The following is a 22,709-nucleotide window of genomic DNA, read 5'->3' as shown; positions in this document are numbered from 1 at the left end:
TGTTTTTCACCCATTTGTACTTTTGTGAAGTATCCCGTTGCATAGGTTTTCACTAAATTAATCTGTACAAATAAGGGGATGCAGTCAGGAAGCCGACTGTTGAAATGCTGATCGCCGGCTTCCCGACTGTGCAATCCCGGCAGGGGTCTAATAATGGGCGTCAAAATGCCGACTCTTATTATCCCTATGCCTGGAGCCTGGCATACCGAACGAAGGTAAGCCGAGCTCGGACAGCTGTGGGGGAGGGTTAGGTCAGGGGCTCCTGGGGGGGACTAAGGGTTAGGCTTGGAGAAGGTGGGGGGGTTAGGCAATTCTCCACAGTGGGATGTTAGCTTCTTATAGGTTGATAGATATCGAACAGCCCACTGTGGAGACATGCCTAACCCTAAGTCGTCCCCCCAGGAGCCCCTGACCAAACCCTCCCCCTGCCCCCTCTCCTGCTGGCCGCGCCTGGCTTACCTTCGTTCGGTATGCCGGGCTCCAGGCGTAGGGATAATAAGAGTCTCAGCATTTTCACGCCCATCATTAGACGCCTGCCGGGATTGCACAGTCAGGAAGCCGGTGGTCAGCATTTCAACTGTCTGCTCCCTGACTGCATCCCCCCCCTTATTTGTGCAGATTAATTTAGTGAAAACCTATGCAACGGACCCTTCACAAAAGTGCAAGTGTGTGTGTGTGTGTGTGTGATGCAATATAATAAATAAAAATATATATATATATTATTTGTATTTATTATAGTATTCACGCTAGGTGATGTCAGTAGAGAGAACATTAAAACACCCTATTGCGGTGGGTGTGTATATATATATATATATATATATATATATATATATATATATATATATATATATATATATATATATATATATATATATAATATTTTTTTTTTTTTTTTTTATTTATTGGTAGTGAAAAACCTCTTGTTCTCTAAAATGTAGGTGCCTATCAGAGTGCATTTTAAAAAGCAAAATAGAATGCCTCTTGAGGCAAAGCATTCCTCGCCCTCCCTTGTATGCACTCTCCATCTCTTCCTTTTTACTAATGGCTCCCATTGTGTCTCGTTGAAGAAGGGTCTGCTTCTCTTATGAATAGGCCTTGTTTCCATGGGAACCCAAGCCAAAGACCTGACTGACCTATAACCCCTTGATTGCAATAAACCCCCCTTGTTTGATTGGGCTGGGAATATCATTTAACATGGAGTGCATCAAAATTCTAGACCTTTTTGCTTTTTTTTTGTACATGAACATTTCCGCATCCTGTGGGACCTAAGAGTACTTTTATTTGGAAAGTTTATTTCCGTAATTCCTAATAGCATACAAATTTACATAAAGTAAAGTCATTCATTAAACATTTTTCTAGAAGATGGTAGGTTAAATGCTCTTTTTTTTTTTTTTTTTTTTTTCCCCAATTTCTCTCAAGCCATGTTGCCTCCTCATGTCAGGGCCCCCATGAGCTCAGCCTGTTGTACATTCCTACTTGTAACTGGATTTGCAGCTGTTTTAGTAAGAGAAAAAAAATGGTCTGGAAAAAGAACTTGCATGAGAAATCTTAAACAGCTTGTCCTGCTGTCAGGAGAGGAGGGGGGTACAAAGTGTAGCAGGGAGAGAGGGGTGATGTGACTGGGGACTAGTGAGGCAGAGGACGAGGAAGACCATAATGACGGCACCATTTGCAACGATTGAGCCTGTTACAAAATGCCCAATACTTTCACATTGATACTAGCACTGTTACTGCAGGACGACGTTAGATTTCCAGCCTTGCTTTGGGCTTATTGTCTCTTTTGTGCTCTTCATTTTCTAGTTTGTTTTCCTTAATTCTGTTTCCTTTCTGTTACTTTCCTCTCCCTCCCCTGATCTGTGCAGCTGTGTTCTGTCCTCTTCCAAGTAGGAATGCTGCTGCGGATATTTCATCTCTCAGGCATGTTTTATATCCAGCACAAAAAGGAGGATCCCCATTGAAACATGAATTGTAAGAAAGATAGTATCTGTGTATATACACATAATTCACTTTTAAAGCCATCTGTTGGTGAAGAAATTGCTTCACACAGTTCAGTATAACCATACACACAGGCGATGTTGAGGTATTGCAGTCCAGTCTTTGTGGTCCGCTGTGTATCCAGTGCATGTTGTAACTGAGGTGCTTGTGTACCCAGTACCGTATCTGTGGCTTTTGGGTGCTTAATTTGAGAACAGTGGGCCATTTTAGGACATTGGTGTATTATATCACTCAAATTATACATTGTGAGCACTTTTTTTGTTTTTTTTGCTAGGTTAGTTAAACTCTCAGAACACAAGGGATAAGTCACTAAAGGGATGAACAGTAACCTACATGGGGGTCTGGAAACCATGGCAACTATTAATTTGTATAGCTGCATCTCTGTGATGCCTAATGTAGTACCGCCACAATGTACCATCCTGGAGGCTTCTCTTTGGGCCCTGGTAAAATCCCCACTCATCTACCAGGATTTTCTCGCATTCACCAGCAGCCTAATCCTGCTGGCAAAAAGTTAGTGTAAAATACGCATACACAGCTGACGTCCATTCCTACAAATAGTTGTTTAATCCTTATGGGGACCCAGAGAAGGCTCTCTTCAATTGCAGAGCATTTCTGTAATGCCATCCTGCGATGGTGCCAGTTAGCTGGTTACCTTTATACTGGTGATAGATTGAAATACACCTAATATGTAGTTACTCGGCTGGCTCACCAGATTTAGAACAGTCTCCGTATTATGTATTTGTTTTATGTAGCGCAAGCATATTTTTGTGCTTTACAATCAATAGTCACAATGAGCAGATGCAGAGCCTGTTGCATGTACAGTACTAGCGCATCCACTTATGTTTTGGGGACCCAAACATTTTTGTCTGCTCTTTACAAAATAGAGCCCTTCTCTGCACATGATCATGTGGTTGTATGAGCCGTAGACTCTGAACATTTACACAACCTTCACTCCAGGTATTATTATTTCTGAATGGAAAAGTTTCATCTAATCAGATTAATAGTTTCATTTATTTTTTTATATTTGTTTTAAATCTGTACATGTGGTAGCACTCTCTCTTTAAAGGGGTAATGAGCTCTGCTCTGTATTTAGCAAACCACGAACTGTAGATGCCATTAACTTTACAGACCCAGTTGCTGGCAATGGGGCGCCAGCAAAAGCTTTCAAAGCTCTGCCGAGTCACCGTTGGGTGTAAGTGTAGTGCTGGGTACACACTGGCCGACATATTGACCTTTCACAGCCGATGTATTGTGTACAGATGATTAGTCGGTGAATGACGACGTTCAGACGGCATGGGATTGAGATACCGGCGTCTCAAGAGCTGTCTGTTCAAATCCTGACTGTGACGGGCTGACAGGTGAAGATCCCGACGTCCGGTGGAAAGTCTAAATGCATGACAGAACACTGCATATTGTGGTTCCATCTAGTGGGGCTTCAGCAAATCCTGGAAGACCTTGCTGGGTCCTCACGCTGTCAATGGGGACCATACTGCTAATGCTATCTATAGCTGGCATAAGCGGTGCAGTCACAAATGGTGGTAAGCTAAGCATACCACTGCGCTGTCTAGATACAAAACAGATGCCTTAACCCATTTAGCTAGTGATAAAGGTTGTAATTCGTTCTTAAAGGGAGCCCTTAGTCCGTGCAGGACGGACATTTGAGTGTACAATGTAGTCGTGTGTGTGTGTGTGTGTGTGTGTCTGAGTGTCTGTGTGTGTCTTTTTTGTGATGGTTTTTTTATTTATTTATGTATAAAGCCCAAAGATTTCAGTATTTAAGACCATAGTGTAGCAGCGTTCAGTAAACCTCATGTACTCTTAAACATTCCATTACATTGAAAAATAAGTGGTATATATATGTATGTGTATATATGTATGTATGTTATATTATAGCTATATTATAGTTTGCCCTCACTGTGAGTCTGGGTGACTGACCCAGTGATTACCTGTCTTTAGACCTGTCCTCCCCTCCTTTTTATTTTTCCAGGACTCTGCTGTGAATGCAGGTGGACTGGTTAGTTGGGCAGTGTCTATGCAGCTCTCCCTTGATTCAGGATACAAGGCTGCTTTGCTCCAAGAGTTTTTATAGAACAAGCTACCACAGTCAAAAATTATTATTTTTAATCTAGCCATTTGTATGTAGTCTTTTTTTGAATAAATCACAAGACCAATGCGGAAGCTCGGATATGACCCTGTGCACCAATGCCTGGGTTTATGAGACCGCTATAGCCATTGCACAAACTCCAATCCTGCCAGTGTGAATGCCCCCATACATCAGAGATTGATTGCAACAATCGTGCAATTTGCAATCGATAGTGTATAAAAATCTTTCCCTTTTTCAATCAATTGTGGCAATTCTGCAATGGAAAAAAATTGAAAAAGGGAAAGTTTGTGTATAAAAATCGATTGATTGTAGCAATCATGCAATCTCTGATGTATGGGGGGCCTTGACTCTTAAGATCATACATTTATTTTTACCAATCATAATTGAGAGAGATTGGTGGGAAACAGTGCAGAGATTTTGAAAGTAATAAAGCAAGGATATCCTATCCCATCCTTTAAAAAAAAAACCACACACAAAAAGTTTTAGACCTGGGCGGAGATGTACTATGCCTTGGGTAGAGAGAGAGGTAAAGTACCAACCAATCAGCTCCTAACTCACTTTACAGCATATTTTCCTGGGACCTGTGGGAGGCTCACGATTTTTAGGTAGCCCCTCGGAAGAGAGGGCACTTCTCCTGCATCCTGCCCACTTCCTAGTGAAGTGCAGAGAATCTTACCGTGGTTCTACAATCTGCTGGTAGGGGCTTATTGATGCAAATCTATACTAATTTTGCCATTTGGCTCCGCCCCCTATTCAAATACCTGCATTTTGTCGTGAGGGCCTAAGAATGCGATAGTCCGCCCCATCACTGCCCACTTCTCCCGGGAAGCAGACTTCAGTGTTGGTAAATATGCTTTACAGGCAGTGTTTGAAAAATGACAGAAGCTGGTTTGCTGCTTTTATCTCTCTCCAAGGCTTAGTACATCTGCCCCCTGGACATCACATGCTTGAAACTGGCCATTTTACCTGGTCCAGTATACTAATTCGGGCACAGATGGTGTAATGGTTAGCATTATTGCCTCACAGCACTGAAAGCCGTGGTGGGAATCGAACCCACGACCTAACTGTGTGGAGTTGGTATATTCTCCCTGTGCATGCGTGGGTTTCCTTTCGGGTAACTCCACTTTCCTCCCACATTCCAAAAATATACTGGTAGGTTAATTGGCTCCCTACAAAATTAATGTGTGTGCGTGTTAGGGAATATATGGGTCTATTTACTAAGCAGTGTTAGGAGCTGATTGGCTGGTACCTTATCACTATGTCCTAACTGTCATCTCACATTCTGTGTTTGAAAAATGACAGTTGGGAGCTGATTGGCTGGTACCTTATCACTTTTCACTCTCTCCTAACACTGCTTAGTAAATAGACCCCATAGATTGTAAACTCCACTGGGGCAGGGACTGATGTGAATGGCCAAATATTCTCTGTAAAGCGCTGCGGAATATGAGTGCGCTATATAAATAACTGGTAATAAAGAAATAATAATTGGCCAAATGAAATATGGTGTGCTGGCACTGACCGGCATGACCGCTTAGGGAATGGTGATTTGGCTTCCTTGTTTGTTTCGAGGAAGCTTAATTTGCCTTATGAACATTTTTAACATTGCTCTAATAGAAAGGCATAGTCTAGCATTAACATTGCTCTAATAGAAAGGCATAGTCTAGCATTAACATTGCTCTAATAGAAAGGCATAGTGTAGCATTAACATTTAAAATCGAATTTGACACAGATGGATATTTTACTATTAGTCTTTGTATGTCTTGTACCACGCCCTGTATTTGTTCCCTGGCTCTCCTAATGATTGTGTCATTGTTCTGCCTGGCACTCTAGTCTGATGGTTACTGTCACAATCATTGGTCTTGGTGACCCTCCTTTTGGACCTTCTGTAACCTGCTGTATAGAGCAGCTTGTATAATGATGGCTAAAATGTCAGCACGGTACTCTTCACTGTAACACTTGCATGCATTTATTGATGTCTTTTTGCAGTTCAGAAACCTTAAGTTGATATTAAATGCTTTACTAAGTGTAACCTCTCTGCTGTACCTTCTATTAAAGTATTTGCTAATGACTACCTGTATTAGCCATGCCTCCTGGGGAGGTTCTTCATTTACTGTACTGTGCACGCACACTAATGGAGACTCTGCCTCCGTACTGCAAGCACATTACTAATGTGTGTGTGTGTGTGTGTGTAGGATGCACCATCTGAATTTAGTCACTTGACTCTCTCGAAAATTTAATGTTTAGGGCAGGGGTGAGCAATAAGCGGACCCCCCAGCTGTTGCAGAACTACACATACCAGCATGCCTTGCAACACTTTTGCTAAAACAGTAACTGGGAATGCTGGGATGTGTAGTTCAACAGCTGGAGGGCAGCTTTTTGCGCACCTCTGGTTTAGAGGCTACAGGGCGTTTAAAGTATTAAGATCGATGGTTAAATCTGGACAACATTTGCAGGTGGGCGTCTCTATTTACTTGCACTAGCTAGCATATTTTACACCCGGTTTTATCCTGCCATCTTATATTAGGAGACCGTTGCATGTCCTGTGATCCTTTATTGCCAGAAAGTTATCGCACAAAGTTTTATGTGCGCTGAACTTTCTGCCCATTGTGTGGCTCATGTAGGCCTCCAACTGCAACTGTAGCAGACGTGAAAAGTAAATATTCAGCCCATTTGCTCTTGATAGTCTGGGATATTAAATCAGGCTGCATTAAAGCTGTCTTGTCCCTTTTAAATTGAGCATCCATTTGTGTGGGGTTGGGGGGAGGTGTGTGCACTAATCTATGTGTAAGGTGTAATCCCTTTGGAATGAGCTTTTGTTTGCTCACCTTGTGTTCTCGGCAAGCTGGAAGAGGGGGTGTGAGGAAACTGATGTAGGGGACACCGCTAGATATTTTTACTTATTCTCAGTGGCCCTATCCCACCCTCACCTTTCTGTTCCTGGGAATGTAGGGCTGAGGTACTATGAGCAATGACCCCTGACGTTTGAGACCATGTGACCTCATAAGCGTTCATTTCACAATTGAGGCATGTTGATTCAGATACCAAACCCATCCTGCTCTGCAGCTAAGCCATATCCCAGACTTGTGCATGTGTTATTAATGAAGACTGGCATTAGTTGGCTGCTATGGTGTGTAATGTGGAGTACCGAGGCCCTTCAGGCAGCACAACAGTAACCAGTATGTAGAGGTGCAGGAAGTGGGGTGTAAGTTGTGTGCAGTGACTTTAGCTGATATGCTGGAGTCCCTGGTGTGATTGCAAGTATTAGCTGTTTGTGACACTGAACAAGTCGCTTTTCTCCCAGGCTGATCATGCACCAAAAATAGATTGTAAACTTGCCTGGATGAATAGTGAGAACCATATAAACAAGTGGCTAGTTCCACCAATTTAGCTTTGTGGTACTGAGCCATTATTACACATTTCCAGCATTTATTTATATCTTCCATACAGCATGCGGCGTCTCCCAGTGCGCTAACTGCAGCCTGCAGACTTTCTGCAGGGCCTGTGGGCAGTAAGGGTTAATGCTGCCCTCCCCTTTTTCGAGCCGCGAGGAGGACTCTAGGGTTCCCTGTTTGTAATTTTTATTTCTTTGCCAGATTTGGGGACTCCCGCTCTCTACCCGGTTCTCTTTCATCCAGCATACTCTAAGCCGCATCAAAGGCTGTGCTGGAGGAAACATCACCCTGCGCGGGGTCAGGGGGAGGCTGTCTGCAATCCCAAACACAGCTCCGCCACCTTGCATTTGGCTGCTTCCAGAAACACGCTGCTTTTTATAGCTCTGGGGGAAGAAATAGATGGGAACTTTTCTTAGAGCTGTGTCAGGCCCCAAATGAAAGTTGAGCTGTACGTCCTAGGTATTGGGTTCCAACGCTGCGGGTTTTTGCAGATCGAATACTGACTGCTACACACCACTATTCATGCTGGTCCCTGCCATATGTACAAGGGGGAGACAATTTTTTTATATATATATATATATTTTAGATCTCCCTCCCGGCCAATACTTGGCCCACTTTGGGTTTTTTCAGTCTTGTTGGTGAATGTTATGGACTCTGAATAGTTTTAGTGCCCTGACCATGATGGAGTACTTTCCTTTCTAAAGTCTAACCAAGGATGGCCCTCCAGAGACTACACACATTACAACTTTTTAGAAAGTTTTTTTTTTTTATAAACTTTTGTAGCATATAACTGCTTTGTTTAACTGCGTCCCCTCCCTGAGTCCTGTAAACCCTCTCCTTTTTTCCAGAGCTATAGGTCTAGGCCCAGCCAAAGTAAACATCCCCAGGGCAGGAGTGACTGGGAGACTGTGCCACTGATTGTGGGGGGGTGGGGAGGCGGGGGAGTGCAGAGGGAGCAAAGGATAGAGGGGGGGAGGGTGGGAGGGGAAGCATTCCTGCAGGCTATAGCAAAGAAAACAATTCCGCATTAAGAAATCCGTCTGTGTATAGCTGTCTGTTTTATGCAGAGGGCATTGTTTGCATGTATGGGTGTGTGTGAATACCCACTGGGGTACAGTGACTAGCTACATGTAAAAACTTTTGGGATAGGTTTTTTGTTTGTTTGTTTGTTTTTTTATAATAATGTGTTTCAATTTTTCTTTTCAGTCTGTTTTTATAACCTTTTTACAGATTTATTTATTTTTTTTGCCTCAGAGATATTTGTAAGGTTTCTGTACACTGGAAAGTCTCTTGTCCCCTGAACAAATTGGCTACTGTTGTTGCAATGCTGAAATGTGTGGTTTTTTTTGTTTTTAAACGCAAGCTCTTGTGGCTAGTTCCTGTTGTCTTTATTCCCTGCTCTTGCTGTCGTTGTACATTGTTTCTTTATCTATAGAATAGATCCAACACAGTCCCAGAGCTTTTTCCTGTGGACATAAATATTTCTGCTATGGACTATGTATTTGGGCAATCGCACTGTATGCTGGCACACCGTTCTGAATGCCCATGAAGCCAGATTGATGTGAGTGTGTGATAATATTAGGATGCGGGTTTGTGACACCCATGTGAACGGGAGTAACCTCTGTCCATAAATTCACCTCCATTTAGGTCTTAGATGAGGCAAACCCATTCTAGGAGCCTATTCCCACTTGTCCTGTTAATTTGAGTTCACCAAAAGTTTAAATGCTAGAATAATAAGTATTAGGATTTAAAGACCTAGGGCGAAGGAATGTGCTGGGAAATCCTGGGATACATAGGAGAAGATGGGCTGCAGGAAGGGGCCCTCTGTGGTGGCATGTGGCCTGTTAGATGCCCTTTAGTCAGGTGTTTCCTCATATTACCAAATCCTCCATGATAACTCCACAGCGCTCTGCTCTTATCACAGGAACTATTCCATTTAGCGTTTCTAGCTTCTTCCGAACCCTTCTGCAGATATCTGCTGCTTATCTATGGAGTAGAGGGTTTAAAATTGGAAAGCTGCACTGAGTGGCTGGGGTGGGGGGCTGGTTTGGGCGACAATGCCATTAGTCTGCTTCAGTTCTGGATATTGTCAGCAGGAACAATAAGGACATTTCCTGTTGGATTCCAGTCACTCTACAGGCTGCCCCCCACTCCTAAACTCAAGTCTCTGGGGAACAGGCCTGGCACCAGGCACCTCTGTTCTGTGCCCTGTCTGCTCTCTGCTGCTCTGGCCATGGAGAGCATGAACTGGTTAATGGTTTTGCAAGGCTCTAGCTGCTTGTGCTGGAAGGAGCCTGTTGTGTAGCAGCTGATGTAAGGAGGGAGAAGGTCTTCTGTCTCTGGACTGCCAACTCACAGCTGGACCTTGTCTTACTCTGTGTTGGTTTTACTGCCCTAGTTTTCCTTCTCCCATGTAAACATTCCCTGGATCCTCCAGGATTTATAATTGCCCATGCAGGCAATTTCCTACTACCCCTCCCCCCCTCACCCTGCACAAAATCCCTAAATCCTCCCCAGCACTGGAGCATCTGGGGGAGGAGAACAGGTCAGATTTCTCCATATACTGAGACTTTTACGGTCGGCTAATTTGACCTGTATTGCAGCGGAGGCGCGCACTCGCTCACATATAGTAGTATGGTTTTGGCAGCCCCCCAGTGTCATTTTGGTAAAGGTTTCATAGATTGATTGCTTTCAGGACAGGTGTAAAGAGCCGAGCAGAAGATGGAAAGATGTCTGCACACTAGGAGGCCGATTTTGTTGGACCCTACTTGCACCAGCCCCATGCTAGGTGCAGAAGCTCTGTCAGAGTGTGGCCTCCAGTGTAAGCTATTGAGCGTCTGAGTTCGCAATCACTGCGACAGTCCTGCAACACTCCCATAACGTACCCATTTTTTATTTTGAGATTTAGACTTGTGCGTAGTTACTAATTTACCTGAACACAATTGTTTTTATCGTGCCCGATCTCCCATCTAAAGTGATGGGAGATCGGGGGCGATATTCAATTGTTTCAGGCGCCCATACTTTTTCGCACATGTCACACCTCAAGTGGCTGCGTAAATCTGCTAAAGTCCTGGTCAGCGCGCCCAACAACAATCAAATTGCTCTGTCTGGTGCCCATTGGTGGGAGAAAACCATTGAATTTCCCCCCTGGAATCCTTTTGGAGAAGTGCTGTATACATTGTTTTATATTTTGAATAATATATCGGTCATCCGTAAAATGTTAAAGAAGCACATTGCTGGCAGTGCTAAAAGCCGAGTCGTTATACCATTATGGTGACTTGACCATGGTGCGTTATAGGAATCTATGGCTAATTGCTTTGAACTCTGCCAATATTTACAAGTGTATTAAACAGAAGTGCCATGGATAAAAGTGTTTTACTGAACATTTAAAAAAAAAAAAAAAAAAAAGAAGGGTTTCTAGCATACGTATTACTCTTTATCCCTGAGTGGTTACTCCTTTTTGTTTCTTTGATTTTTTTTATTTATTTTTTTTAATTGCCAAGTGAATGAGTTACCCAATTACTAGTGGCTCTTGCTGTCACACTAGTCTGACGTAAGCAGTGGCTCTATGTCCAGTATATCTGCACTTGGTTCTGCTGGCCTATTGCCTTGCTGTAATAGCAACATCTATGAATAATGGTGCCCATCATTAGGTAGTCTTCCAGTGAGGGTAAGGAGTCTGTTGTGCAGCAGCTGTAATAAGGAGGATATCTGCATTCTTATTTATACTGCATTACTTGGTTTGGTTGTGTTCTAACTAACTAGTGTCTGTTTTTTTTTTTCTTCAGTATCTGCAGATGAAATGGCCTCTCATCGATGCTCCCAGTACTGCTGGCTTGAAGGATGCCAGGTCACCGTCACCTGCCCACTTGGTGAGTGCCACCTGGCGTAGCTGCTCACACGCCTTGTCTCTGGCATAGTCGCGTGTTTTGGCTTTGCAGGAGATAGATGGAGATATATATGGGAACACCTTGCCTGTTCCTTTAATATAATTCTTTCTATACAAATGCTCCCTTTATGTTGGTAAATATGAACTATAGACACGTTAGATAAAAATACATATGTTTAATTGTGGCATATAGTTTTCTTGTCCAGGGTCACTTAAATTGTACGTTTTGTGCATTAGGTATGTACAGACTTTTTGAGCTTGACGTAGTTGCTGGGAGAGTGTTTATCTCCATGGCTGGGTGGGTACTCTATCATAGATCCATGGTGGCTTTCCTAGTGTTCATTCTAGCACCCTGCATCGGTCACAACCCGTGCAGTTCCTCTTTCCTGCCTGGGGTCTCTATCTGAGGGTGCTAGAAGCACCAGCGCACAGACCAGTGTGTGCTAGAAACTCCAGACCAGAGAGGGACACTCCAGGCAGGAAAGCAGATCTGCACAGGTTGTGACAGGTGCAGGGTGCTAGAATGAACACTATTTCCACCTTGCACATATCCCCATTGATGATAAGTTACTAGTAATGAATCCTCTATACTCTATTGTACAGTAACATGTATAAAGAGAGCTTTGGTCCTGGCATGTGCCTTCTCAAAATGCTAAGGGGGTCTCTGTTGCTAAGGGGCATATTTTATCCATTATCGGATCTTAGACCCGATAATTGTGATTTCTTATTGCAGCTATTCGCGGCAATAAGAAATTAAATACCGCCCGAATGTATCAATATGCACCCACAGGGACAGGGGCTCCGAAAGGCACCAGTCCCTGCTATGTGTCGGGAGTGAAGTGACTGCATCAGCGTTCTCTTCACTCTATCGGGACGCATGCGCTGCCTACTAACCATGTGTGGCGGTAATTTTTGCAAAATGTTGCCCGTAGGCTATAGGTTAACGCCATCTGGAGATGGCGTTACCTTTCTGAGCCAAAAGCATTCCGGAGCTTGGTAAATCTCAGCCCTTATGGGGGCTGCAACTGCTGCCAGAAATGGGACTGCAGTAGATATTGGTACATTCAGGGTATAATTAAGATTTCAGGCTATGTCCCAAAAACAGCCGTATGTGATATAGGCCCCTAAGATAAATGGTAGGCCTATTTCCTTAACTTGCTCAAACTTAATGCACTGAACCTTCTATTTCTGACAGCAGCCCCCCTTTTCCACCTAAGCACTTCTGGAATTTTATATACCCCTCCTTTTCGTACTTTGGTAATATCCAAAGGCATTGCCTACCATGATACCTTTACCTAACACCCCCGCCCCCCCCCCCTCTCAACAATCTGGATTAGGGATTTGAGCTGTATCTGACTGCTACCTTTACAAATTTCACTCTGCCCTTCTCTGTACTCATACCACTACCTTTGTCCGCCTTAGCCATACTCACCCAGTAATTGGCGTAGACACATTGTGGCATCATTATCTAGAAGGCACTTGCTTGCATGTCTGCTATCTGCACAGTGCCTCCTTAGGCTGGAGTCTGCCTACTGAATTCTTATCCACGTTGCAACCAAAACGCTTCTCTATCCTATTCTCTCTCCTTGTTATCTGCAGCATCTTCGCAGCAGGCAATTTCCCTAGTCTATCTATCCCCACTTCAATCCATCCTAAATGCTGCAGCAAGACTGAACTTCCTTTCTGCTGTATCCACATCCTCCACCTTCCGGTGTAAATCTCTATACTGGCTCCCTGTATCCTCCAGAATAAAACTCGAATGACTTATTTTTCTCTCACAAAAGCCCAGGACACCTCCCCTCTCATATATCTGAAATCCTCTGCCTCACAGCCTCTGAGATCTGCCTGTGTCCTGCGCCTCACCTCCTTCCTGATAATCCCTGCACTCCTGCCTACAAGACTCTTGTATGGAATTCCCTACCATGTCTCATCGCTGTTCCCCATACTCTCTAAGGCAGGTGTTCAACAGGCGGCCCTCTAGCTGCTGTGGAAATAAACATCCCAGCATGGCCCACAGTTTTGCTATTAGAGCATGCAAAAACTGTGGCAGGGCCATGCTGAGATGTGTAGTTCTACAGCAGCTGGATGGCCGCATGGTGTATACCCCTGCTCACTGTAAAGCCACTTCTTTACTCAAGCTTACACACTGGCGTGTGCCCTTCCTGCCGCCCCGAGCTTACACACTGGCGTGTGCCCTTCCTACCGCCCCGAGCTTACACACTGCGTGTGCCCTTCCTCCCCACCCACTTATCTGTATGCTGTCAAAAAGCTGGATCCTCCTATTTTTTTTTTCCATGTTTACTTTGTAGGTTTCAGTTCTGTACATACTGTTTTCCCCTGTGGCACCGTAGAGCATTGTGGCGCCGTAGTAATTAAAGACCACAGATCTTCTCTCCTGGTTACATTTGTCTGGTGCCTTAAACCACAATCTCTTCTTGACTTTATTTGATTGTCCAACTCTGCATTTTAACAATTCTCCATGAAGGTTGTGAGTGGCTAGCCCTTTACCCTATATGAGAAAAGCATTAATAATAGTATTTCCCATGTTAAGCAAAGATCCTTCCATGGTTATCATTCTAGCCAAGTTTCTGGTTACTTGGCATCATCAAATTGGCCAGGCATAATAGCTGCCATATGGTCAGGACTGCCACTTAATGGAAAGGTACTGGAAGGCCTATACTACATAATTTGGTGGTGATATACTATTTCTAGTCCAACAATCCACCAGTATTTATATTTCCAAAAAATGTTTTTTTTTTGTTTTTTTTCCATAAGCTGAATTAATATTCATTCACCACCTTTTTGTTTAGCAATATTGGGCATCCCCGTTCTATCAGTATATCCAACTGGTATCGGTGGATATAAATAGTGGTCGGTGAAACAACTGGGCTTTAAAGGTCCCTCAGATGCTCCTCTTACTATATAGTGGTCTCTGTAGTTACCCCTCCCAACTAATTGTATCTAATGAGAGCATAAAATTTTGGATAAACTATAACCCCCCCTGGGAATCACTGACCTCTTCTAGGATACATATTCATTTGTGGGATCATTATATAGCCAGATTATCTTTATAGGGTTCCTTATTGTATTTTCCATACTTCAATCTCCATTTTCTATCCAATATGTAAGCATATTCCCCAAATCCATCCTACTGTCTGCTTATGCGGAATGTGGAAATATGTTTAAAACTACATTGGAAATAAAAAACTCTTTTATTTTGTATAGAATGTTCCATGTACTCAAAACCTATATGAATTATTCAGATTATTGAGGTGCATCTTGTATGTAGCTGTATACACTGGCAGAACACATTCGTGCTTAGTCTTGCTGCACAGTGTGCACACAAGCATGCATTCGGAGGTTTACACGCTCACTCATGCTTTGCATATGTGTGTGCAAAATGTTTCTTGACACACGTGAGGCCTCCTTTGTTCCTCCTTTGTACCTGTGCTAGCACCTGAATTCCTGTCTATTCTTTAGGCGTTAAGTCTTTCAGCAACAAGAGCTGAGCTGCTACTTAGTGCAGGAGGGGGGGGGGGGGGGTGGAAGTTTTAAACTCTTCACAATCCTTCATTGGAAAGAACAAGTTAAGGGTGAGGCTCTGCCTACCCTGTGCCTGCCTCCCAAATACTAATGTGCACTTAAAGCGAGACTTCTGGGGGGAGAAATTGTGCAAATAAGTAGGGATTATAGTTATTTGCGAGGGACATGTTTTTATTCCCTCTGCTTGTTTTCACCTGTAACCATGGACATCTGTCAGTCTGCTGTTTAAGGGGAAAGTATCATTAAACTGTAAATATTTTCCACCTACTCACATCCATTTGGGAGAGGGGGATATAAATTGCAGCTCCAGCAGTGATCCCGGTTTCCTGGTAGTTCTGCTTCATCCTCTAACTTACATTTCATCACTTTACCTGATAAGTGATCTTAGCGTTGTATAAACATTAGGACATGGTTTTTTGTGTTGTGTAATCGGAAAATATTTACACAAAGTGCGATTGCGAGTTACAAACTAGAAGATATTGATGGTCTGTAATGGTCTTTGGCAATATATTGATACTAGGACACTTAAGGTGCGTATCCACTTGCAGGTAGCGGAACGACCTTACGATTACAACATTGTAATCGTACAGTCGTTCCTCTTCCCCTGCAGTGCTTATACTGAACGATATGTCGTTCAGTGTAGGCACTCTCCCTCATCCCCTGAACATGGTCAATCTGTCGTTATAGGCAGATTGACCAGCATGTTCAGGCAATGATGGATGTCAAAAAACGACCAGTAGGAGCACACATTGCTGGTCGTTTTTGGAATTTTCATGCCCGATTTGTGCACGGTTAATATAGTTATCGTTCAATCGCTCATTTTAATCAGCAAGTGGATACTCGCCTTAAGTGCTATATAGCATCAATAGTATGCCTGTTCTTAAAGGGGAGAGGTCAGTCGACGTTCACTGCAAGCTGACATAACATACAGTTGCTTTCTAAAATCTCTTGGGAGCGTAGTAGTATAATGTTAGCATTGGCCTTTCTGCATGATGACACTGATGGTTTATTTTTTCCTCCCTACTCAGTCCAACAAAGTTCCAGTGGTTCAGCACCCTCATCACATGCACCCCCTAACGCCCCTCATCACCTACAGCAATGACCGATTCTCACCAGTGACTCCTCCAGGACACTTGTCGCCCGATATAGACCCAAAGACTGGTAAGGCTGGCATGTCTTTGTATATAATTGGTATTTGGGTTTTGCAGGTTCCATATCACTCACTAGGCCATTACTTTCACAGGAATCCCCCGCCCTCCTCATCCGTCTGAACTCTCTCCGTATTACCCGCTCTCTCCCGGAGCTGTAGGACAGATTCCTCACCCGCTGGGCTGGCTAGTTCCACAGTAAGTTTTTATCTCCTCTTGTAATGTCTCCTGATCTGTATAATCTTGTCTTGTGGATTGTTTCATAATTGCTGTCTCTTAGGCAGGGCCAGCCCATGTATTCCATTCCTCCTGGTGGCTTCAGACACCCGTATCCTGCACTGGCGATGAATGCCTCAATGTCCAGGTAACTTGGATATTCATCCTGTCTCATTACTTCTATTCAGCTTTGGCTAAGGGTCTCTTCCTCCTACCGGTCTCTGGTTCTATTCTCCGTTCTGCTGTACACAGAATTTCTCTAATAACTTTTCTGTTTTAATCTAGTTTGGTTTCCAGCCGCTTCTCTCCACACATGGTGCCCCCTCCTCACCACAGCTTGCACACCTCAGGGATCCCTCACCCTGCCATTGTTTCACCTGTTGTAAAGCAGGAACCGTCTTGTGGAAATCTCAGCCCCAACCTCCACTCGTAAGTGTCCTCCATCTTAAATGCTCAGTGAGTGCAAGCGGTCTGTCTTTCTCTGTGGAGAAAAGTATATAAACATGCTGCTCGGCTAGAAGGTCAAAATGACTTTGTAAGGACAAACTATGTTTAAATTCCACAATTTGTGACTGCCACCATTCTCTTATGTATTACGGATAAACCTAAACTAGTCTAATGTAAATCTGTTTGGTCTAGCCCAGTGGTTCTCAAACTCTGTCCTCAGGACCCCACACGGGTAATGTTTTCCAGGTCACTCAGCAGGTGCACAGGTGTATTCATTACTCACTGACACATTTTAAAAGATCCGCAGGTGGAGCTAATTATTTCACTTGTGATTCTGTGAGGAGACCTGGAAAACATGTACTGTTTGGGGTCCTGAGGACCGAGTTTGAGAACCTGTGGTCTCAAATGACTAGTCATTTTTCCACCAATTCTTAAACACCGGAGCACCTGCACAAACCATGTTGCACTGCAAGGGATGGAAATACATTTATATTGCATGTGGGGTAAATACTGGCTGTTGCATGTAGCCCACAAATACTGGGAGCTATATTATTTTTACATTACAAATTTTAGATGTCAGTTTGGGCACACCCCTTCCAAATCTCTGTGCCCATGTTACATCTGCCCCACCTGCAGTGCAGCACGATCTGACCAAAGTGCAAAGTTACTTGTTTCTTTCTTGTTCTGCTCCCAACTCAGAATTAGGCCCTTAGTGTGGTCTTGCGTTAGGCGTGACGTCCGTAGATTGCGCATACCCCCAGTGGCTATATATTAACACTCCTGTCCTCCGGTAGGAAGTCCTCGGTGCTGGTAAAGAAGGAAGAGGAGAAGAAGCCACATGTTAAAAAGCCGCTGAATGCCTTCATGCTGTACATGAAAGAGATGAGAGCCAAGGTCGTAGCAGAGTGCACGCTAAAGGAGAGTGCGGCCATTAACCAGATCCTTGGGCGCCGGGTGTGTAACTTATCATTTTGTGGATTATTATTTTATTATTATTATTAATATATTTCCACCATTGGTAGATGTTTTTGTAAAATAATAGTTTGAGCAGCAGATGTCTGACTGTCCTGTCCCCACAGTGGCACTCCTTATCACGGGAAGAACAGGCGAAGTACTATGAGCTAGCCAGGAAAGAGCGGCAGCTTCACTCCCAGCTGTATCCCACATGGTCTGCCCGGGACAACTATGTAAGTGTGCCCTATGCGTGCTGAAGGCTGAGCCAATTCAAATCTGTTCATTAGGAACTCGTGACTTTGCCCTAATGATATAGAATTATGTAACAAGTTATTGGGAATTGATTGGTTGTACCTTCATGGGTATCGGTTCACACCCCGAATTGTCTCCTTTATCTAGGAGACTGATGTACTTAACATGGGGAGGAATGGGTTTAAATCCCAGCACTCCTTGTAACTTTGGATAATGTATTGTGTCTCACAAGTATTAAAAGTTAGATTATAGTGTGAACTGCTGCAGGATTGGCAGCCCTGTGAGGGATACGTTGTATAAAATAATGTTAAGTAATAAATTCGGTACCTACATTAATTGACTCAGAAATTGTGTCGTCAACAGGGAAAGAGAAAGAAGCGAAAGAGAGAGAAACAGTCGCAGGAAGCAGAAGGTAAATACATTGTTTCGGATAAATGTAACCTCTAAAAGCTCTCTAAGCCTAACATCCCAGGCCAGACCTGCAGGTGGAGCCATTTCTGAGGCAATACTGCATAATAACCATAATATACAGGGTTATTATGAGAGTATTATCCTGTGTATAAAAGCAGTGGAATGGATTTGAGCAGATCACATTCCGTCACCTATTGAAACTAATGGCCAATTAAGCTTGATGGTTACATCCTAACTTTGATGTAAAACTGGTCTATGTTCCTGGAGAAGCTAGGATGGGGATGTAGAATTATTATCCATTAGACCTATCGTTAGGTAGGTTGAATTACTTTTAGGAGAAACCTGTAGGATTCTCTGAACAGATCGAATATCGAATTTCTTCATCACCAAATTATAACTAAGTAGTAGAACGTTGGCAGATATCCCCTCAAGCCAGGGAAGAGTAAACTCCTTTGCGTTGCCCTCTGCAGCAAATCACTTTAGCTACGTGAGAGCAGCTTATCGTTTGAACATCCTTTCTCATCTCCTCAATGCAAGTGGCTGCCGCTGGGTCATGGCAGTGCATTGCATGATCTACTAGGGGCCTGCCAGAGGCATTGGATGAGGAATTATTATTTAAGGTGCTTACACAAACAATGATTTTTTGAACGATTATCGATAACGATATCCAATTTTTTTAAAAAAAAATCGTTCACTTTCTGAGTTAAAACGATGAACGATTATTGTTCATGCGCGTTCACGTTTGTAGTTCAGTCAGACTGACCAAGTCAACTATTTTCAGTAAGGGAAAATGCAAAAATCGTTTGTAGTTACATTTAGTAAATGAACGATTTTAGTAAACTATTTGCGTTCAATTTTTCAGGGGAAAAATGAACGAAAATTGTTTACTAAAATATTTAATTTACTAAATCGTGTGTGTGTGGCTTTACAGTTTATTTACACACACTACAAAGTAAAAATTACAAATTCCATATGGTTTGTTGAACAAAAAAGTAATTTGAAATTGTTTCTCCAGTTTAGTCGAAGACTAAACTATGTGTGTGTACCCAGCGATGTGACTGACGACCCCCCTGCCAATGGGCCGACATATCAGGCGGCCGGTACACATTAGACTATGCGGTGCCCGACCGCCCAATATGTCTGCCCCTGCTTCATGGGGTCGTCTGTCACATTGTGCTGCATTTAGGGCTGACATGACCATGCGGCTGACTTCTCCAGAGGAGCTGGCGACATAGTGGGAACGCACTAGACCTATTTCTTGGCCTGATCTGTTGAAGTATCGTCTGTGTGCCCAGCTTTAGATTCTTCGATGTGTACTTTTCTGCCGATGAACCACCGTTCTGCACTGTTGCTGATTTGTCATTTTTCTCTTGCAGTCTCCAAGCCCAAGAAGGTGTGCGTGCAGCATCTTCCGGCTGAGAAGTCATGTGACAGTCCAGCCTCCTCCCATGGCAGCATGTTGGACTCACCAGCCACGCCCTCTGCCGCTCTCGCTTCTCCTGCAGCACCTGCTGCCACCCACTCTGAACAGGCTCAGCCGCTGTCCCTCACCACCAAGCCTGAAGCAAGAGCACAGCTGTCTCTCAGCCACTCTGCCGCCTTCCTGGCCTCCAGATCCCCTCCGTCCTCCAGTATTTCTGGGCACCTGTCATCCCCTATTGGATCCCCTCTGCTCTCTCGACCCATCCCTCTCACATCCTCCATATTGTCTCCGCCAGGGATCTTCTCTTCCAGCCTGCAAGCTTTACCTCTGATGCAGGTGCAGCCCCTGTCCTTGGTGACCAAAACCAGTGACTGATGTGTGAGAACTATATGGCCCGGGAAGCCAGAAACCACACACCGCTACAAGGAGGAGCCAGCTGCAGCTCTGCAGATATTCTGCACTAGTTATATACATATATATATACTGCTTTGCAGACATGGATGTGTTTCTGCACTGATTGGTGTGTATATATAGGATGGTGGGCAAATGGGGAGGGGGGCATTTTATCCTGCCCTATTACATGCATATTGCTCGGCGGACATGGACTCCACTGTCTACTGGTGCAGATGTTTCATTGCATTGGTTAGTATGACATGCATCACTTGAGGACTTATATGTTGAGGTGAACCAGGAGCAATGTGGTCTGTTAATGGAAGGTCCTGCGTATTACAGCTTGACCCTCAAGCAGACGGACTAAGTATGGTACCTCCCTTCCAGCAGCCAGCCGCTCAATGCATTTGGCAATAAACGCCAGACCCGCACGGATTATTGGTCAATATTTGACCTAGCAATTTTACTCTTGGCTCTGCGGATCATGTCGTTTAACCATCCTTTTACTTGTTTTTTTTCTTGTGTTTATATATAAATATATATATATATTATTTTTTTTTTTTTTTTTTATAATAAAATGAGAATGGGATTAATAGGAAAAATCCATGTATATTGTACATAATGTGCCCAGGTAGGGGAAATAGGGTATGCATGTTTCCTTTTATGGATTTCCTTTTTGTATGTTCTAAGGGAAAAAAAAATTGGGGCGGAACAAAGTCTTGATGGTCTCTTTTTAGTTGCTGGTCTTTATATAATTTTTTTTTTTCTTTATTACATACCGATCTGGCATTCCCTGGGTTATCGCCTGTTTTTTTTTGTTTTGTTTTTTTTCTTCCATTTTTATTTCTGAATTATTTTTTTTTTTTTTTCCCCCTCTTGCCCCTTCTGCTTTTTTTTTCTTCCATTCCAGTGTTTGTTTGTTTTTTGTTTTTTCTATGGAAAAGAAAATTGAGAAAATGTGACTTTTTGTAACAAAATAGAAAATATATTGTGTTTTAAAATATATGGGTTTGTTCTTGTGTTTTTGGTACGGTGTGCAGACTAAAGTCTTACTCGGTTGGAAATGTAGGGTCGGCCCCAAAACAGCTACATTACAAAGACCTGTGTTGGAGACCATTGAAACCAAATAAAGGACATGAGACCGTTTTGTTGAACTCATATTTGCGTTATCTAACTTTTTTTTTTTTTTAAACACTGTAATGCACTGCTAAACATAATGCACATACTCCTCTCTATAAAAGGGCTGCTATTAACATTCTCAAACAGATGTGTTAGCTGGACTTCTTCGGACCTTGGCACTTCTTGATACGTATACTTTTCCTCACAATTAAATAGTGCTAAAAATATTAACATTTACAAAGAAACTACCCTGTTCCCACTGACTGCAACAGTTGCAATTTATGTTGTAAACCCCATGGTAATGTCTGTGTAAAGTGCAAACGGCACAAGTCCCATAATTTCAATATTTCGGAGTATTGTGTGTGTGTGTGTGTGTGTGCGTGTCTCTACACCTCTAAAACTCAAGCAATCTAAAGAGAGGGCCCCTTCCCATCAAATGTAAAACCTTTCTTTTTCTAATCTGACAATCGCCCTTCCTTGAGACTGTTACCTGCAGTTACACATCTGAGTTTGTGATGGGCACAGGTTCCTTCACTCTCCCATCGTGGGCACAAGGAGCGATGGGTTCATGGCAGTTTTTGTTATTTAGATAATGGGGTGGATGGAGGGGGGCTCAGGTGAGATTAAAATGAGAGGATGTCTGAGTAGAGAGCCTACCCTACAAGACCTAGCATTGGATGGCTTTCATTATGTTTTAAATCCTAGTTTACCTTTGATTCACGGTTTCTATCCAACACATCTTTCTGAACCACTTACAGATCCCACTCTGCTGTATTGGCCTGGCTGTAACACTACTGTACTGTTATTGCCTCTTCCTTGTGTCCCAGTCTACATGTGCTGGGAACTACGTTGTGGTCTCAACACCGATTCATCCTTTTAATAAGGCGACTTGTGTACAGAAGAGCAGGGAATGTCTACAACTTTTTCTCTGTGGTTGGGGGGGCTGAAGGACAAACAATGTGGGTGTGGTCCTCTACAGTAAATCATGCAATTATTTAAAAGAAACTATAATCCAACATCAGCTAGCACCAACTGACCTGGGGTTCAGAATTGAGCTCTATTCTATTCATTTATCTAATGTCCAAATTACAATTCAGCTAAGTTTCTAATGCCCAGATAAAAGAATATTCTTGATTGTAATAACCACTCTAGAAAATGTAGATAATACTAGTACCCACTATCCAGTCTCTATAATGCAGACCCTCCCAAATCTCAGGCTTCACTGTGAAGACCTCATATCTGTAGCGGGAATGCGGTCCTTGGCCCCTCTGGGTGGAGATGAGTGTTTTAGTATGGCTAGTGCTATCCATTAATTAGAATGATAGGAGCCAGAATGTGACTGCCTTTGTATCATGCTGAAGCAGTCATGTTCTGTTGATACTTGCTCAACACTGTCTGCTGGAGTCATCCTGACACTTAGGGACGA

The 22,709-nt window shown here is 43.3% G+C and overlaps 1 protein-coding gene across 3 annotated transcripts in view; it reads left to right on the top strand.

The window, feature by feature from the left end:
* The window catches only part of TCF7L1 (transcription factor 7 like 1), a 39,499-nt gene extending 18,189 nt beyond the window's left edge, over positions 1-21,310 (top strand). Inside the window, exons 4-12 of one of the 3 annotated variants that reach the window (XM_088443352.1) lie at positions 11,280-11,363; positions 15,952-16,084; positions 16,167-16,269; positions 16,352-16,435; positions 16,573-16,716; positions 17,529-17,688; positions 17,814-17,921; positions 18,304-18,352; positions 19,728-21,310. In XM_088443352.1, the coding sequence (XP_088299478.1) occupies positions 11,280-11,363; positions 15,952-16,084; positions 16,167-16,269; positions 16,352-16,435; positions 16,573-16,716; positions 17,529-17,688; positions 17,814-17,921; positions 18,304-18,352; positions 19,728-20,149 (1,287 nt within the window). In that variant the 3' untranslated portion in view covers positions 20,150-21,310. Of the gene's footprint in view, positions 1-11,279; positions 11,364-15,951; positions 16,085-16,166; positions 16,270-16,351; positions 16,436-16,572; positions 16,717-17,528; positions 17,689-17,813; positions 17,922-18,285; positions 18,353-19,727 lie in introns of all 3 variants that reach the window. The other 2 variants (XM_088443351.1, XM_088443353.1) reach the window with 2 other exon arrangements.
* The last annotated feature ends 1,399 nt before the right edge of the window (positions 21,311-22,709 follow it).

The sequence above is a fragment of the Taudactylus pleione genome, unplaced genomic scaffold (genome assembly GCF_031769625.1).
Source record: "Taudactylus pleione unplaced genomic scaffold, aTauple2 ptg000329l, whole genome shotgun sequence".
Taxonomy (NCBI): Eukaryota; Metazoa; Chordata; class Amphibia; order Anura; family Myobatrachidae; genus Taudactylus; species Taudactylus pleione.
Note: the sequence above shows the minus strand (reverse complement) of the source record. Positions and strands in the feature narration are given on the sequence as shown.